Here is a 20234-nt window from a genome sequence, read left to right as displayed (position 1 = left end):
TTTTCATGTTGGGATCATGTAACTACACTGGCTGCATGAGATACGCCTCTTGTTTTTACGTTTTACATCTTTTCATATTTTTCATTAATTTTTATTATTTTTTATATGTAAATATTAGCATTTTAGCTCAATAGCTTCCAGGCCATGTGATCAATTGACTCAAAAGCAGTGTGAGATCATGTAACTACACTGGCTGCATGAGATACACCTCTTGTTTTTACGTTTTACATCTTTTCATAATTTTTTATTAATTTTTATTAGCAAATATTAGCATTTTTAGCAAATATTAGCATTTTAGCTCAATAGCTTCCAGGTCATGTGATCAATTGACTCAAAAGCAGTGTGAGATCATGTAACTACACTGGCTGCATGAGATACACCTCTTGTTTTTACGTTTTACATCTTTTCATATTTTTCATTAATTTTTATTGATTTTTATATGTAAATATTAGCATTTTCTCTCACACATAAAACATAGCCTACATGCATTTCTGACAGAAGCTTACTGAGGCGCTACCTTTCGCTCAGCTATGTGCTGTGACGACAAACATCATCCAATTTACATGACATTCACAGGCTGTTTTCTCCAAATCATACACTACAACATGACGTATAATTGATGGGTGAGCTCTAGGGCCACATAGTGGACAGACTTGCCCTCTGCGTCTGCCCTCCGACAGCGCCACGCCCCAACGTACGTGGGGGGGCGAGGGCCCGTTCATCGCTGCTTGCAGCTTTAATTTAATGTATGTTATCATAGTCAGTGTTGTGTCTGTGTTTCCTTCTATCGACCTCCAGGTGTCGCTGTTGCAGCATTTAAAGAAAACACCAGCTCAGGAGGCAAAACACTTGTCAGAGTTCATTAAGTTTCCAGGAGACAATGGCACAGCCGGCAATGGAAGCTAGCAGCTAGTTAGCCTGCCATTAATCATGGCTGACAGGGAACAAGGGGTTAAAGGTTGGAAAGCTGCCAGAGACTCTGTTTTTATACCAACAGCTTATTCAGAGGAAAGGAGAGCTGGGAGACACGGAGAGTGTGTTTGTTTACTGGTTCACATCTCCAGGTAATAAGCGGTGGAAGAAGTACTCAGTTTATTTACTCAAGTTAATGTAGAAATACGGCTCTGTTTCAAAGAAAGCCGTGAATTCACTCAGGTAAAAGTACAAAGGTGTCAACGTAAAAGTACTTCTTCGGGAGAATGGTCCCTTTAGTTAATATTATTACTGATGATTTAACAGAATATCTTATATACTGTTGGAAAGTTTAATGTATTGCAGAGTGTCATATTTCTATATAAAGAAATTGATCATATCTTTGTAAAATCTTAATCTGTAAAGTAACTCAAGCTGTCAGATAAATGTAGTGGAGTAAAAAGTACAATACTTCCCTCTGAAATGACGTCGAGTAGGAATATAAAGTAGCATAACATTAAAATACTCACGTAAAGTACCTGCGTACTTAAGCCAAATCACACTTAGCTCTGCATGAAAACTGTGGGAAACCAACTTGCCTGACTCTATCCAAAAGGTAAAGGAGAATTAAGGAGAATTATATCACATTTTGACAGAGCCAGGCTAGCTGTTTCCCCCTGATTCCAGTGTTTATGCTAAGCTAAGCTAACCCAACCCTCTCCTTGGCTGTAGCTTCACACGAGCGTGGCGTCGTTCTTCTCGTCTAATTCTCGGCAAGAAACTGAATTGGCATTTTTCTGCCACAAGCCCAGTGAGAAAGGGTTTTGACTATTAGATTAAATGAAGCATTAGCTGCAGATATGTGTGCGCGAAAGATGCCTTTGCCTTCTGAGAAACATCTCCTCCTTCGGCAGGCAGAAGCCTTTTCACTGCCTGTCAGATATTCCACCACAGAAAGACAGAGAACAAGGAAGGCATAGAGAAAAGGAGGGTTGGTGTGTGAGAGAGTGCAAAAATGGTACTTGTGACGGGGGAAGATTGAAGTCCTGTTAAGTGCTCTGCTTGAAAGCATGTCTGGCCTCATTAGCTGTCAGTTGTAACAATACTGAGCTGGCAGTGAAGACAGGTTGGAGTCTAGTGGTCATAAATCACTCCTCGACAGCTGCCTGACAAGCTGGGAACCGGTACACAGGCACGGGCACCCTCTCAGCCTCGACACTGCACAGGCACACAGCCGTTGCACACAGTAATCTAAGAAATCATCGCTCTCGCCCTGAAATTACACGGAGCCTGGAAAAGTGGTATTTTGTAGGAGGGAAATTGCTCTTATTTCACATGTACGCGCTCTTGTACGTACCCCCTCGCCTCCAGTGCCTGCCCATGCCTGTGTCCATTAGCTAAATGAGCGCTGTGACTTCTGTGGGGCGGAGGTGGTGGTGGTGGGGGGGGGGGGGGGGGGGTAAAGAGCAAGGCCTGCAGGTCATTAATCACGGCCCCTGACATGCAGAGCAGGAGGCCAAGGCTCCCCTATGCATACAGCTGCCGGGGCCACACTCAATGCACAGCCGATGTGTTGACCCTCATGCGTCCCCTCGGCTCCCAGCGCCTGTGGCTCTCATCTGTCCAACTCCCTCAATGTTTGTGTCAGTCATTTGTGCTGTCAGACGCCACCTCCTCCTGACCAACCGCAGCCGTGTTCGAGCCGACTGCTCTTACCGATGGAGTCGTGCGTTCACAGGTTTTTACTTCTCAGATAACCCTGATTAGACAGTGAACACAACTTGATAGATTGTCATGACATCTGGTACAGATATTCGTGTTCCCCAGAAGATTAATCCTATTTACTTTGGTCATCCTTTGACTTCATCTAACACCATCAGCAAGTCATGGTGTATCGTTTTTTTGTCAAGTAAAACATCTACAATACAGATTAGAGCACATTTCTTTTTACTGACGTTCATGTTCCCCAGAAGATTAATCCTAATGATTTTGGTGACCCTCTGACTTTTAATCTTGTACTACCATGAGATTGAGTCTGTTGATTTGAGTGAAATGTCTAAACAAATTAGATTAATTGCCATTACTTTTGGCAAGAATATTCATGTTCCTCAGAAGATTAATCCTAATGATCCTCTAACCTTTCATCTGACACTAACAGCAAGTCAAAGTTCAGAGTTTTTTGACCTGTAAAATATCTCAACATCTATATGGATTAGAAAAAATTTCATTCATGTTCCCCAGAAGATGAATCCAAATGGTTTTGGTGATACCTGACTTTTACTGTTATGCCACCACGAGGTTGGCTCTGTAGTTTTTGGTGAAATGTCTAGAAAACTATTGAGTGATTGCCATTAATTTTGGCATGAATATTCATGTTCCCCAGAAGATTAATCCCAATGATTATGGTGATAATTTGGTGACTTTTCCAAATTGATCCTCATGATTTTGGGGACTTTTCATCTTGTGTCTTAAAAAACTATTGGACTGACTGCTGGGAAATTTGGTGCAGACGTTCATGTTACCCAGAAGATTAATCCTATTCGGTGATTCTGTGATTTTTTAATCTAACAGTACCAGTAAGTCAAAGTTTTTCATTTGTCTAGTAAAACATGAAATGAAAAGCTGGTTAGTGGTCTTTGAGTTAAGATTTCTCCAAGGTCAAGATACAACTTCCCCCCTCATAATAATAAATAGCTGCATAGCGACTTCTTTTGTGCTTCATTTCCACATTCCTGTGATTGTATGTCATGCTTTAGCAAAAACATCCCAAATCCATCAAATATACAAAGACACAAAAATGTAAAAACTAATGTACCATCTCATTCGTCGTTCCCATCCGCTGACATGACGTCACCCAGATCTGCAGCTGCTTGCATAATGATTAAAGCCAGTCAGGCTGTGAGACGCGGAAACAGTGTTTCATCATTTGCAGCTACTAAATCACTGAGTCCAGGCACAAGACATCTGTTGAAAGCTGATTCCTTATCAGCCTTCCAGCATGATTTTGGGGAACATCTGGAGTTTCTGAAGAGTTTGGCACGGTACGGGCTACAAAACTCAAAAAAGACGGCTAATTTTCTAGAATGTGTTGACACATACTGTATTCAAAGTGATCAATGGGAGCATGAAATGTATTTTTAATGAATGTGGTGCGCATGAAGGAAACCAGAGAAAGATGTCTGAGACTGCTTTCTAAATTAAATCACATTTTGATGTTGAACATTCAGTTCAAGTCACAACCTCCTGCTTGGCCAGCCTACAATGGTAATATTAACGCTGCTTCAATGTAAATATTGGAAACAATGGGTCCTTGATTTCAGAGAAAGTAGGCAAAAACAGCTAACGATTGATGCTTACGTTACAGTAGATCAACACTAGTTCCTCAAACTTTTACTCTTTTACTCTAGGAGCTGTCAAAAGTTACCCCAAAATCTCTAGTTAGTTAATTAAAAGGGTTTTGGTCTTAAAAATAACACTTGATTACTTTCTAGTTACCCAGACATGCTGACAATTGAAGCTAACGTTAGATTTACACACTTCGTCATTCTTACATAACCTTTAAAAGTTACCCCAAACTAAAGTTAATGGGTGTTGGACTTAAAAGCAACATTCAAGCACTGTAGGTAACAAGCTAGTTAGCCAGACATGCTAATGATTGACGCTTACATTACAGTAGATTAACAGTAGTTCCTTTCACTTTTACTCTTGTGTTTTTAATTTTTACACAACTTTTAAAAGTTAGCCCAAACTAATCTAATTAGTTAATTAAATGGGTGTTGGACTTAAAAAATAACATTCAATGACTGTAGGTAGCAAGCCATGCATGCTAACGACTGAAGTTTATGTTGAACACACTAGTTGATCCCTTCCTCACACCTTCAAACTCTTTAAATGCTGAATATTATTCTTATTACAGCCTCAAACACACAAATTAAACATTGAGAAATCCAAAACTGGACAGTTTACAAGTACAAAGACATGATTGGACGATCGCCGTTCAGGGAAAAGGGTTTAGAGAACAGGCAGTTGTGTTTTCTGAACGGAAACACATCCTCGTGGTCACTTAATTAAGATTAATTATGACTTGAATAGCACACAGTAAACACAGCAGGTCAGGCTGAGTATTGTCTAAACTAGTCTACATGTACTACATCATTGTTTTAAAGCTCCTGACTTCTCCAGCTTTAGTCTGTAACCTTTTTTTTTTTAAGCTTTCTACATTTTTTAGTGATTCAACATACACACACACACACACACTGAACATATCACACACATCCTGTCTGTTCTACGTTAGTGGCAGAGATCAGGTCTGCTGGTTAGACTAAACAACAGCATTTGAGTGGATTTGCTGTCCCTCATTAATCATCCTGACAGCATGAAAAACAACATTTCCTCCTTAATGACTGTATTTGAGTAATCATGTCTGCTTATTTCCATGCAAGCATCTCTTTCCTCGTTCTGCTTTGTACTTTTCTTTCTTTCGGTTGCCATCCATGTGTGTGTATTTTGGAGCCTTTTCTCTGACCTCCCAAGTCTGTGGCGTGGCGTCTGCACTGGGTCACGCCGTCCAATTACAGCGGTTACATTCATGAAGAGGGTGAAAAACCATAAGGAATGAGAGAATGTGGCCGTGAGGATCCAGATGCGGAAGGCAGAGGATAGTGTCACCCCCCCCCCTCCCACTTGAATGCGGCTAACCCACCAGCACCCGCTGGCCTCCAGGCCTCTGCTGGCTGCTGCCAAAGCACGTTTTTCCGTTAAGCACCGGGTCTGTGATGCATGAGAGCTGACAACTGAGCTGGGAGCCCTCAGAGCACAGCCAGATCAAAACCAGCTGGGGCCATGCACATTAGCAACGAAACCATAATTGCGTTTGCCCTCTTGTACACCACTAAACTCTCTCCGTCGACGTTTTTTAAACAACAGGGCTTGAGACATGAGGAGAGAGAGGTAGGATAGTGCCCCTTTTTAGCAACAAAAATACCTGCCCAAGTGGAGACCGAGGACGTTGTATTAATGGAGCCCTGTTCGTTCCTGTGAAAGCTGCTCAGCGGCGGTTGTGAAGCCGAAAAAGTAGATACCAGGATCTTCTGTGTTGAGCTTCTCTATCTTTCGGTTTAGTGCCCGGCTAACTTGAACGGGGATAAATGAATTAAATCGTGTGGTTTCTTCAAGACTTTATTGGACCGAATGGCTCCAGTTATGACAGTGAAACTAGTAATTTCTCAGGGGTTGTGAAATTTATCCACCATTTTACAGCTGCTTCTTTCACAATGTAAGCTTATGGGAAAAGGTCATTTGGGCCCAAAGTGCATCACGTGATGTTGTAATTACACAGTTTGGTCACTAGGAAAGTTGGCTGCAAAGCCCGGCTCTCTTCCTGGGGGCATTACGGAGACTAATTTATTGTTGGACTATGGAAATTTAAAGGAACAGTTCACCTAAAAATGAAAAGTCGGTCATCATGTACTCACCCCCATGCTGAAGGAAAGTCACTTGAGTCACCTGAGAACCTACCAGAACCATTTTTTTCAGCTGAAATCTTTAATGTAGCTACGAAATGAAAAGCGTGCAACCCGATCTGACGTGGGTGCACAAGCTCGACGTTAGCTACTGTTGCTCTCCGTTAGCTGAACAGAGAGAGGCGCTGAGACGAGGCACTCAAGAAAATGCATAAAGTCACATAATACAGCAGTATTTAACAACTTCGACGGAGAAGGTATAATTTTTCATGTCATGTCACTATCCGCTCAAGTATGGTCAATAAAAAGTGAATAATACATTAAGGGTGAGTAGATAACAACTAAATTTCCACTTTTGTGTGAACTGTTCCTTTAAAAAACAAGCACGTGGGAGTCTCAGCATGTTATGTGCAGCTCAGTGTTTTTCTGTAGGCGAAAAAAAGTGTATTTTCAACCCTTTCTCCCGGCCTGTGGGTGAATGTAAGTTATGGGTTTACGGTGGTTTAGAAACATCAGTATAGCATGGCTGACATCTGTGTCCTCTTTATTTTTGGACCACTTGAAAAGCCCACATAGTCGGATGATGGATGAAGTGATAAAATTGGAGAGAAGACAAAATAAAAGCAGAGAGGAATCTATTTCTGGGACGCTGCCTGCAATCTGTAACTCACAGACAATCCAGAGGAAGCATCGGGGCAGATGTTCGTGATTTGAAGCTTAATGATTTAATAGGAAGAAACAATTCACTATCTCTTTTCTTCTGGTCTTTTTTTTGCACTGATTTAGGCTGATAAAGGGGTTAAAGCCTCGTCAAGTGATGGAGGAGCAGCTCCACAGTCTGTCATCATTAATCACCGGGGCTGTCAAGCTGCACCCTGGACTCCCTCAGACCGAGCAGGGAGGCGAGCCCTCATCTCCAAGAACAATACCAAGAGACTTTTTATATATTACAGAGAAATATGTCCTCCAGACTCTGGGTTTAATTTAGAGTGCTAAATAAAAAGGGCTGTGGTAAGCAAGAGATCAGGGGAAGCAAGAGTTGTTTTGTGACGGATGAAACCTCTGGTTGACGGGGGGAGTGTGGGTGGGAGTAGTGAATAAGTAATCCCCTCCCTTCAGTCCTTCTTTTGGCCTCGGTTTCTTTGTCGCTTGAGCCGGGGCCTCTCCGAGGTGTGAAACTAATATAAGTGATGGAAAACAGCATGACTCAGCTCAGCTCGTGTATAAATGAGGGTCTGGGGCGGAAAAGATTAGAAACAAATGAAGGAAATAATCGAGGCCTGAAAAGAAAGAAATCATAAATATTGGCTGCATGAATGAGTAATGACGAAGAGGCTGGGTGAAAATTAATGGTGTGAGGAATGAAGGTCATGTTTCATTTTTTTTTTTTTTAACAAGTCTACAGCCGTGGTAGCAGCTCTGTTGGAGCTTTAAGCTAAATGCTAACATGCTGTGTTCTGGACGAGTATCCAGTATTTAGATGTGTTTCCAGGCATAAAAGTGCTGTAAAATAAAATGTATAATGACGTCTCTTACCTTGTATTATTTTTCCTCCTGTATTTCATTTATACGCAACGAGGCAGCGCTGCTGAGGGTTCAATTCTGTGTACACAAGAGACGCCATTTTGTTGCGGCTAGCCAGGTTCTTCGTCAACTTTTGTGCATTGTGCACCTGGAACGCTTCGAGGTCTGAAGTTGACTGGAACGCAACATTAGAAGAAGAAAAATGATTACCGTGGTCACCGACTTAGTTCAGCATGTTAGCATGCTAACGTTAGCAGTTAGTTTTGCAGCTAATGAACTTTTATTACTTCTTGATGGTGACAGTTCAGTTCTTATATTCAACTTGATGCGCACAAGTTCTGAATTTATTAAAAAAAATCATCTTGAGGAGACAAAAATAAATAAATGCCCAAAAATGAATGTGTAGCATCACGTTTATCAACATTCAACATCATGTTTTTGTTACCGGTACTCTGTGGCTCCAACCAAAGCCATCTTTTAGATTAAACTATTAGATTTTCTACACAGACAGTGAGCTTCAAAATGAAAGTATTCAATAAAACAATACATTTTCGAAGCTGAAATGTAAAAAAACATTTCCCTGTTTTTATGAATGTATACTAGAAATATATATCCTTTCCCCCTTTCTAAACTTTGCCCAATAATCAATATACAGTAGTTACTTTTATTTACTTTACTTTATCAGGGACAAACCACATGAATAAACAGTGGGATGTACCCGGGCAGGTTGATAGAATATATCAACAGAAACAAACAAGAAATACTCGAATGTTGATGCTTAAAGTTAGATGACAAAAAGGTTTTGTTGGTCACCAATAGGTGGCATCCCAATCCAACACTATACATCCCTCTCCACCTTTGTGACAGTGAACACAACTGACTGGAAATACTTGAAAAGCCAAAGTGAAGTGAAATCCATCCTGTAAACAATAAAAACCACATTTGCCTCAAAAAATCCTCTAAGATTAACTCCAAGACTGGAGAGAAAGCATGTGACGACTCTTTGCTTTATAGTATCAGCATCCAGCTCTCAATAATCTAAAGTGTGTCTGTTTTCTGGGACATATCAGGGGAACGTGAGACCTCCAGAGTGGACCTACAGGATCTGATGCCCTCCTGCCGAACTCAGACACCCCTACAGCATCTCAGACCGCTGAAAGAGGAGCGCTCTCTCTTGTTACAGTGGGGACAGGCTGTTTTGACCCCTGTGGGTCCCTTGTCAGAGTTGTGAGTGACCAGCGTGGGTCATCTATACTTCGCCATGGGTGTCACAGTGTCATGTTGCGAGGAAATGGCATATTACCGCTGCCAATCATGTGGCGGCGGTGGTAACTCGAGCGACCGTCAGGTCTTCATCTCGAACAGATACGAGAATCGGCAGTCTGACTCTGATGCTTATCAGGATCTTATACATTACAGTCAGACAGGCTTGACTCCAGCATCCACAGATGTCGGCATTTCTGTAAAACAATCCAGGAGGTCTAAATAAGGATGCTGTTGCTTTAAGGTGACACCGCAGAACACGAGGAATGTGAGCTGTATCCTTGTGGTCTGCTCATGAGCCGCTGTCAACACAGTGAAATATTAGCAGAAGTAAAGCACACCTCGAGCCATTAATCATGTGATTCTTCCACCGTAAAAATAGCCATTGGTACAAATCAGAAGCCAAAGTCTGGCTGACACGTACACGGACAGAAGTTGACATCTTCCTCTCACTACATCACCTCCTTTCCCCCCTTAAGGCCGCTGTACTCTCCATCAGAGCTAGTTTGTGCGAATGTTTTGTTTCCGAAAACGTCGAAGGTGATCCTGGAAGACGTGCAACCACGTAACCTGTTCTGAGTTTGGATGTCTTTCCCAAAACTACATAGTGCCCCTTTAAACTCACACCCTTATAAGCCCAGTCGCAAAAATGTTGGCGGTTAACATTCCGGCTACATGTTGACGTTTGTACAACAGGTGTCATATATTCACGTTACATGTTTATTGCCTAACAGGTGAGATGGCTGCCAAGCCAGTGACTGCAGTTCAAGACTGTGTTTCAACAATTTTAAGTGTGAAAGCAACAGATTTTTGTGTTTGTGGCGATAAAAACAGATCTTTTAAGCCAAAATATTACGTTTTCCAAACCCTAACCAAGTGTTTGTGCCTAAACCTAACCAGACTATAAACAGTGTTGTTCAAAGTACCCCAAAGAAATATTGTGGTAAAAGTGAAGGATATTAAATATACTTAAGTATCAAAAGTAAAATATACATACATATATAGTAAATATACATTTAAATGTATGTATATACTATGGATTAAGCAATTATTGGATCTGATATTCAGCATTTTTGTTGTTTTTTTCAATCTGATTGTCAATAATAATAATAAAAAAGCTACTTTGGCTCTGATACAACTTGCAATCTGCAAAATCACTACTACATCTACTACAATAACAGCAGTAATAATACAAATTATAGTGGGGAGGAAGTATAAAGGTTGCAGAAAACATAAACACTTTTCTGACAGAGCACTTCTAATTGTACTAAAGTACAGTACTTACGTAAATGTACTCAGTTACAGTCCATCACTGACCATAAGCACAGCGTTGTCACAAGATAAAATAGAAAATTGAACCTTAAGAAATGTAAAGTTTCATCGTATTCATGGTTTGCAGAAAAGCCAACATTTATTTTAGCGTTTGGGTCGTAAGAACTGCAACAGAATGACCTCTAGAATCGGAGATAATCACCTAAAATCAGATAGTTATTACATTTAAGGAGTAAATGAAACCAATTAAAATTAAAACTTATGATTTTCTTGATTGATTACTGTTAAACTCTCTAAATAAAAGAGATATTTAGATGAGGAACTGACAGTGAAATGAAGACGACAGTATCAACAGCTTCAGTGTGATTTATTTAACAAAATATGACCTCCCCTTTAACTGGATACCACCACACGGTATTCCAATTATACAAAAAATATCACATCTCATTTTTATTGATTTGCTGTGAGAATTAAAAAAAAAAAAAAAATCAAAAAGCTGAGGAGTTCAGAGAGAGAGAGAGAGAGAGAGAGAGAGAGAGAGATGTGATTTCAACATTCATCATTCTCGCAAAAGTGTTAAGACACAAAATATTAAACATCTGTCATCTGGCTTCCCCACATGTCTGCTCAGAGGACTGTAAAATGAGAATAGATGGTAAACATGAAAGCCAGATTCCTGGTGAAAAATAAATACAAGTTCTCAGTAGGAATAAACAAAACATAAGGAACCAAAACAAATCATCACAAACCATCAGGGCTGAATAAACAGTTACGTGTGTTCGCTGTGTCGAGCTTACATGCATCTCTCGCAGGGAGAAAGCGACTGTGGCCGGACTTCGGTCCACGGCTGCAGCTTATTGCCATCCCTGTCGCATGTTTCTCTGCGCTAAATCATCATCGTTTGAGAACCCTGAACATCCAAGTGCTATCACACAGCGTCCAACCAATCAATGTGTCACCAAAGGGGCAGTCGCATCTGTTGCAGAAGTATCCGAGTATTGTGCAGCCATGCAAAGAGCCACATTTGTCCTCTGATCTGTAGGAGTGGGGCCTGATTAGAAAAACCTACTTATATAATGTAGAAACAAAAGAGTGAAGATGTGCTCAAGTCAAGATCCAGGACTTGTTCTCCCATCCCAGTTCTACTTGAATCCAGTCTGAAGTCACAGGAAGCAGCAACTTGCCGCAATTAAGTACAAACTTAAAGTTATAGCTCAATATTTTGTCAAATTTGCTTATTATCTTTGGTACATTAGATGAGAAGGACGATACCACTGTTGCATCTGTCCATTAAATAGCTAAAGCTTAGCTTAGCTTAGCACAAAGACTTGAAACCGGTGGAAACAGAAAGCCTGGCTCAGTCCAAATGCAACCGAATCTGCCTACCAGCACCTTTAAAACTCCTAAATCAACATGTTATATCTCATATCCAGATTAAAACTTTATCACAGTCCAATTAAACACTTGGGATAAGTTAATCACGGGGATTACTTGGATAATGTGAATCTCAATTATTTCGGCGAGGAAATTCACAACATAAAATCGTCATATTGTTTCATTCCTAATCTCATTTCTAAAAAGTTGTAATTTGTAAAATATAGCCAGAATGCAAGGTAGCTCCAAAGACATAGGTGGCTGCTTTTTGCTAGCTATCCTTGGCTATAGCTAGCTTCCGTTAGCTTATTGGCTCATGACTCAGTTAGCCGTGGAGCCGGTGGCAAACTGACAGTAAACATGGCCGGATGCCGAACTGGGACTGAACACAGTGTCTCACGGTTAGTTAGTTTGACGACTCAGGTAAGGAGGCGATTTATAGCGTGGAAAGAAGCGACAGAGTGTTACAGTGTCACATCTTATTCACTGAATTGTGGATTTACTTCGACAAAACCAGAGGTTTGTTGTTTCACGATGAGTTAACGAGGGAATTAAGCTTGTCTTGGTTCGGTTAAAGAGAGAAACTTAAATTCATATGGTTGTATGTGTAAAAATATCTCTTATATTTCTAGTTTATTTTGTTTAATTATTAGACGACGAAGGAAAGACATGTCCCAGTTTAAACTAGACTTAACTTAAACTACCAGTCTATCGCCTCTTGCGGTAATGAGTTGTATTACAGGGCAGGACGAGGCTAGCTGGTTAGCATGCTAATTTCAGTTCAGACATCTTTCATATAACAACAACACTTTGACTGCTTAATTCATTGTTTGGATGCTTTCAACTAAAAGTCTGTCCTTAAAAAATTGCTCCTTTAATACTAAAACTGTAAAAAAAATAATAATTGTCAAGTCGCTGTTTTAGATTATTTCTTGGCTGAGAGACGAAGAATTAAATTAACCTGACACTTCAGGGAACCTCCTGAAGTTTCATCATGTTGCCTGGAAACTGGCTAGCTGTTTCCCTCTGTTTCCAGTGTACGTGCGAAGGTAATCTGGACTTTGGTATCATATTTCTCATCTACCCCTCTGCCAGAGAGTGAATAAGCATATTTCCCAAAATGTCGAACTACTCCTTTAAACATATGAGCAGATGGTGTATCACGGGTAGCCCAGAGCAGATGCTGATCCAAGTCTTTGACTGTAGAGGGCGTAATGAGGGTAGTACGGGCCTGTGGTGGGCAGAGAGTGCAGGGAGATGGAGGAGGGTCCGGGGGGTAGATGGACCTTACTGTAGGGGTGATAGCGAGCTAAACCCAGGCTGGGTGGAGCCCTGAGGGAGAGGGAGCTGGGCATGGAGCCTGGGCTGCTCTGGTGGGGGAGGTGGAGGTGGCAGGAGGCAGGTCCAGAGGAGGAAACAGCGAGTAGCTTACTGTCCATCCCCACAGGCAGGGACGTATGTGTGCGCAGGTGAGCCAGCAGCTCCTCTGACGTGGTGAAACGTTTGTCGCAGGGCCCCCCGGCTGACACCCAGTTACAGGCGTGGGGCAGGGGGTCGTTGGGGAGCATGAAGCCGTAGGTGTAGAGGGGGTGTGAGAGGGAGGAGGACACGCTGGAGCTCTGGTGGAGGGAGTGGAGCGGGTGGGAGGGGTACACCAGTGGGAAGTTTGATTTGAGGGTGGAGGAGGGGTCGTGGATGCAGGAGTTGCAGTTGCTTCCGCCGAGATGGGATACACTCGGGTAGCTCAGGCAGTAGGGGTCCCTGCATAAACCCTGCATGAAGGAGGGAGGGGAGGCACCCGTGAGAGGGCTGGAGCTCGGGTGCTTACCAGGAACTCCCATCCCTCCGATGCTGAGGCTCGACTTAGTCGGATCCAACCCGGGAACAAACTGAGACGGGTAGCCTGCGTAAGCCCCCACTAAAGACCCGTGGTAGCCCATGTTAGAGGAGGGCAGGGGGAAGAGCGGCTGGCTTGTCTTGTAAGGAGAAATGGGCGTGATGCGTCCGGGACCGTGGCTCGGCTGCATCGACTCCGCTTTACCTCCCCCCTCGTGGTTGGAGCCGCCATCAGAGCTGCCGTTACTGCAGTTCGTGCTGGCTCGAACGTGGCTGGAGTTAGCGTCGTGTGGACCGTCCGAGTTGTTCTTATTTACATCCGCGTCCTTTTTTGGGTGATTGTTATTGCTGCTCGTGCTGGTCGGACTGCCCCGCTCATGTGCAGCGTCTCCATTCAGAGTCTGGGAGTGTGACTGTCCACCAGGAGACTGGCTCTGTTTGTGAGGCTGCTGCTGAGTGTGTCCTGGTGGGGTGGCTCTGGAGCTGGGCGAGGCAGAGTGGGGCGGATACGACTGCTGGCCAGTGGTTGAGTTCCCATTAGTGTTGACGTTATTGCTGGGTACCCTGAACCCGACTTTATCGCCGCCGCTGCTGCTGCTGGTGTTGTTGGAGCTGCTGCTGGTGACTCCCTCCCTGCGACAGTCTCCACCGCCTTTGTTGTAGGGTTTGAAGCTACACTTGTCATCCAGGGAGGGACGGTGCTCCCCGAGCTTCAGGCTGGAGCCGGACGACCGACTGCTGAGCTCCTTGTCCCCCTGGCTGCAGGAGGAGCTCAGCTTGGAGGAGGATGGAGGGTCTGGTTTGCCGATCTGAGAGCAGGTCTGTGCCAGCAGGGCCAGGGGGCTCTTCTTGGCATCCAGCTACGACAAAATATAGATTCTGATTAGCTCGTTTTAACTTTCATGCAAAAAAATGTACTGTCATCTGTAGACCTGAGTCATATTTTAAGAAATTCTCTGATTACAGCTTCTCAAATGTGAATATTTTCTGGTGTCTTTCCTCCTCTGTGCCAGGAAACTGAATATCTTTAGGTTGTGGACAAAACAAGACATTTGTTGTTGTCATCTTGAGGCACCTTTTCAGAATTTCCTGACATTTTAAGGCCCAAACAACTAATCGAGTAAATGATCCAGAATGAAAGTGGCAGCCATGGAATTACAGCAGCAATTAATGTGACAGTTACGTTCTTGAATCGTTTTGTCTAAAAATTGATTTAAAATACTGAAACATGCCTGACATGAATTCCCAGAATCCAAGAGGCCGTCTTCAAATCAAAGTTTTTTGAGCTCAAACTTGATCGATGAATCGTTTTATCGTCAAAGAAATAAACAAACATTTTTCAAGCAAAAATATTATTTTAAAAAGCCAAAAATTCTCTGTTTCCAGCTTCCTAAATGTGAATATTTTCTGGTTTCTTAACTCATCTTTGACAGTAAACTTAAATCTCTTTCATCTGTTTTGACAAAACAACTAATCAATTATTCGAGAACATTAACCAACAACAAAAACAATCGTTAGCTGCCGCCCTGGATTTAACAATTGTTGTGACGATTGTTTTCTTGATGGATCCTTTCATCTAAAAAAAAATAAAAACAAATACAAAAAACTCCAGATATAAATTCCCAGGATCCGAGGCGAGGTCTTCAAATTGCTGTTTTCGGAGCACAAACGATCATTACGAAAATAAAGGATCATTTTACAAACTAAAATAATTTTTCAAAAGCTAAAAATTCTTTGTAACGAGAACAAAACAAGACATTTGTCGACGTCATCTTCAGCTTTAAAGTAAACTGACTGACATTTTACAGACCAAACAACTAATCGATTAATCGAGCAAATGATCGACAACAGAAACGTTAAAGTTAAAGGCAGATTCTTTTATTTTTTATTTTCTTGATCGATCTTTTTGTCTTAGAAACGACAGAAAATACTAAAACATGATTTCCCAGAATCCTAAGGGGCATCCTCACATTGTTGTGTTCAGAGCTCAAACGATTTGTCGATTAATCGTCAGTCGACAAAGAAGTAAACGATTTAACTGTCTAACTGAGGATTTGCTGCATTTCTTTGTCATTCATGGGGTTAAACAGAGAATCTGCGAGGTTTGGGACTTGAACAAAAGACAGTTAAAGCCTTCATGTTTGGCTCTGAGCGCCTGTGAGGGACATTTTTCACCTTTCAAACACATTAACTGACACAATAATCGGTAGATTAATCGATTAGTTCAAGTAGTTGCAGCCTTTTGTCATTTATCATAAATTTTCTGTAAATTAAAGGACTAACTTAAACATAATTAAGTTGTCATTTGATCTATGATGTAATGTATCTGATACTTTTACTCATTACTAATCCTTCGAGTTAAATCTGAGGTCAGACATGTTTCCTTAGTCTGTTGTCACATCAGATGACAGTGCGATAAATTCATAGTTGTCTTCTCATGTTCACCACACTTCAGTATAAAATGAGGCGTTTTAAAAGACATAAATTACCTCGATGCTCACTGGTGCGGACGTCAGAGGCTGTAAATACTCGGGGTGAAGCAGGTGTCCAGTGTGCGCAGTCAACATCTTGATGACTCGGATAGGAAGCCGCTTTGCCTGTCGAAGTGGGTCCAGAGGGGTCAATAGAGAGACCACGGCACCGGGACGAGACTTCGTGCTGTGGCTGGTCTCACTGAGCTCGATCCGCTTACTGAGTCGATCCACAGCGGGGAGATATTTCATTGGAGAGAGGGCGCTGCGCTCTGGAGATCGTTTAGTCCAAAACGGTGCGTAAAATGCGAAACGGTGCGTAAAATGCAGGTGACGTTTAAATCCAATCCATGCAGACAGCACATATGTCCCAGAAAAACACACAGCTGGACGTCCTTAAATGTCCCGAAGGACGGAGGAGCCTCTTCTCTCACTTCGTCTGAAGCATCTTCACCTCCTGACACACGGATCCCAAACCAAAAAACAAAAAGTGAGCGAGTCACCGTGCGTAAAAATGGACACAGCGTCTCCTCTGTAAGGTCATAAAACAGCAGCTTACTTTATAGATCCCAAGTGTTGAGAGGAAACGTCCCACTGCGTGTCTCCGCTCCGGACTTCAGCAGCTCACTGATCTCAACAGGCAGGCAGCAGAGTGTCCGCTGGGTGGCCGCATCAGCGATGAGGAGGGCGGGGAGGACGAGAGGGGAGGCGGGGCGACGGCAGCCAGCCTCCCCCAGTGACAACCCTCCACCTCCATTACACCCAGTGTTGGAGAAGGGTTTCAGATATTTGATTTAAAGGGTAGCTCCAACAATTTCTCGCATTAAAGTGTGTTTACAGGTTTTGTAGAGAAAAAAACGTAGTTTAATGGCTCCAGAGGAAGCTGCACAAGTCACACGGAGAGAGATACATTAGTTTTTGATACCGCATCATGAACTACACATATGTTGTTTGTCAATTTAAAAGATGATTTTCCAAGTCAAGAAAGTCACAGTTTGTCCTAAATAAAGTAAAACATCATCTAGTTTTGTGTTAAACCGCTCAGTGAACTACATCGTGCCGCCACGGCACAGGTCAAGTTCCATAAAAAGGTGAAAGTCCCAATAAATCGCAGTAGAGATGGTTAGTGGTGGTGACTTTTTACCTCATGCGACTGCAATGTAGTCTGTTTATAGCCTAACATTAGCTTTTGACTTCTAGTGATTTAGTCTACGCTTCGAAAATCACAAAAGTGGTGTTCATCTGTGAAGATTATCTCGCTGAGCAAAACGTGTACATATCACAAACTTGTGTTTGTCACCGAGATTATTTTCAGCAATTATTCAAAAATTAATCAATACAAAAATCTGTCATCTCTACACCACACAAGTATAACAGTCTTAGAGTCTAACAGTATATTAATAAGCATTTATTGTGAACATGATACCTCGGACAAATCTGTGGTTTGCAAAAATGTTAACTGCGAACATTAAACCCTGACGACTTGGCTGCTGCAAAGGCTGCTAGGCAATACTTTGAGGCAACTCCGACCGTTGAAGTTACGTCCATGAAAAGGGCTGAGGCTGTTGTTCTGAGTGTCTGACAACATTTTGTAACCAGAAACACAAGTTTGTTCAAGTCTCGCTCTGAAATCTCACGAGATGTGAGTTGTAAGGAACCAAAACAACAGTGGAAACGTGAGTCAGAGATGTAGCGAGGACAGACAGACTTTCTTCCCAAAGTCACAGCTGTATATTTAGCTGATTTTGACAATACTTCAACAACTCACCATGCATGATTTCAGAGCGAGAAGAGGAATTGTGCTTGTAATGTTGTCGGACACTTAGAATAACATCCTCAGCCTGTCAGTGGCACAAGGAGCACCTTTAGTGGACGAGCATGATTCATTTGCACACTCATACATGTAAATGCCAGGCCTTGGTTTAAAAATGTCGAACTTCCCCTTTAAAATGTTCTCGCCCTGGAGCAAGGACACATCCATAAATCACACTGCTAACTGTCCTGAAAAATAAAATTAAAAAAGTTACCACTTTAAAGATAAAATTAAAGGCCCGAAGAATTCCAGCAAATAGTTTTATTCACGTTCGTGGGAAAAATAATCAGAATAAATCTTTGGAAAAATGCTGTGGCCTGAATTCCGGGTCAGACTGCTTCGCTTGATCACAAGACGCAGAAACAAAAAAGCATAAAATTGGTGGGTATTTGCCCTCAATGTTGACATGATTAATTTGTTTTGGCTTCACAACACAGATGAATCATAAATCATGAGTGATAAATCATAAGATTCAATCTCAAGAGTGCAGTTTTAAGGAAATTACACATCAAATGTTTGACATGTGACCACACGGTATTTAAACTTTACGGTAAAGTCTAAATGAAACCACAGGATCATGAATATGTGGGAAACTAAACTTTACTCAAAATGTCAGATGGAATCTTATAATTTCCAGCTCGTGAAACATAAGATCTGAAGGCCCGGGCAGGATCGCTCTCCAAGAAGAGCTCACTGTCAACTTCACAGAGAGGGATACTGTGAGTGTACTTGCGATTGCGGTGTGTAAACCCCTTATTAAAACTAAAAATGCACTTTTGTGAGTGAAATGATGCAGAGAACAAAGTCAGCGAGCGGTGGAAATAAGTCATACGGTCCTATGAGTCATCCTTCAACCCTGTTGTCAACAAGCAGATGAGTAGACGCAGGGCAAAAAACACCAGAAGGGTTTTTACTGTACGAGTCCAGATGCTTGTTATTCAGAGCGAAGGGTCACGCTCGCTGTGTCGGGGCTCAGGGTGCAGTTAGTAGAGAGAGTGAGCTGTGATTGGCTCAAAATTTAAAGTCACAACTCAAAAAACAAAGGCATGATACACATATTTTCTCTAGGATGTCATTATCTCCTTTAAGTTTTCTTCAGTATCAAAGCTGAGATATAACGAGGGGTCACAAGTTGTAGCCCACAGCTAACTCACCGACTCTGATGCAACATTACTTCCTGTTTACATTCCCCAAAGTGCCCTAAATATAGGAAGTGTAGTTCCTATCACTTAATAATTACGCCCCAAGTCTGAAAAGATACGATCAAAGTCATTTGGATCCGTTTTATTTGTTGAGATATTTCAGTCCAGATCAAATTGGTGGATCGACCAGCGTTTCCGTCCCTGGAGCCGCGCTGCCAACACAAAAACACCAACGTTTTGGGTGCGAAATTTTAAATAACAAACTTTCTCAGCTGAATCAAAGGAATAAATGTTGGCAATGTTCGTTTCTACAAGTAAAATTTTCAATTATGTGTCGTGACAATGCTTTGTTTATGCTCTGATTAGGTTTAGCAACAAAAATCACTTGGGTACGGTGAGGAAAACATCATGTTTTCATTTCAAATACTTACAGGAAAAAACAACATCCCAACGTCTCGTTAAAAATATCCACTTACTGTACACATGTTAATATGGTACCGTATGTAGCCTGTAGCTACATTTCATTCATTCTGGCGACTGGTTTGTCTGTAAAGTCGGCAAAAATGGAGCTCGTGCCGCGATCAAAACTACGAAACTCTACGAGAAGAACTACGAAAGTCTTCTGAACTTAAAAGTCCATTTAATCTGAACTGAACTATGTGACAGCTCATTAAACAATATGTTTTATCATCTCTGCAATGTTTGCTGATTCTTTATCGCTGACATCACATCACAGCATGTGCTGAGTGTTAATTCAGCCTCTGAACAGGGTGGGAATCATTTCAAACTTGGAACAGATGCTGCAATTATACATGACCCACTTTTTCCACATAAGTCAATCGCCACATTACGCGCATACGCCGTACAGTATGTTCCTTAACACCATGTACGACGCAGAACAAATGGGAAAAGACATAAATGTAGTTGACAGAAGCACAAACAGGACGGGTCACATATTTCCTAAATCCTGATTTCTAAACCCTCTAAAGTTCACACGCTTGTTTGCGAGGCGGCCCACACCGTGTCACGCCGAATACTTCAACATCGTGACAATTTGGCAACTTGTCAAATGGCGACACGTCAGGCAGCTGAGATGTGGAGCTTATTAAAAAAATCCTTGATGCAATTTTAAAGTAATTGTTTTATTACGTAGAAGTTAAAGGAG

The 20234-nt window shown here is 42.0% G+C and overlaps 1 protein-coding gene across 1 annotated transcript; it reads right to left on the bottom strand.

Moving 5' to 3' along the window:
• Window positions 1-10781: 10781 nt before the first annotated feature.
• On the bottom strand, window positions 10782-16720 carry LOC311275399 (zinc finger protein 703-like). Its single transcript, XM_084383926.1, has 2 exons — window positions 16133-16720; window positions 10782-14503 (listed from the first exon to the last, which is right to left on the bottom strand). The coding sequence occupies exons 1-2, from the start codon at window positions 16364-16366 to the stop codon at window positions 12968-12970; spliced, it is 1770 nt and encodes a 589-aa protein (XP_084240052.1). The 5' UTR covers window positions 16367-16720; the 3' UTR covers window positions 10782-12967.
• Between the last annotated feature and the right edge of the window lie 3514 nt (window positions 16721-20234).

Source organism: Pagrus pagrus (genome assembly GCF_965226575.1).
Source record: "Pagrus pagrus genome assembly, chromosome: 19".
NCBI lineage: Eukaryota > Metazoa > Chordata > Actinopteri > Spariformes > Sparidae > Pagrus > Pagrus pagrus.
This window is presented reverse-complemented; position numbering and strand designations above follow the sequence as displayed.

Excerpts from the sequence above, each read along its gene's own strand:
- LOC311275399 (XM_084383926.1), bottom strand. The coding sequence starts at position 16,366 with ATGAAATATCTCCCCGCTGTGGATCGACTCAGTAAGCGGATCGAGCTC. Across the intron at positions 14,504-16,132 it reads CCGCACCAGTGAGCATCGAG|CTGGATGCCAAGAAGAGCCC; the intron begins GTAATTTATGTC and ends ATTTTGTCGTAG.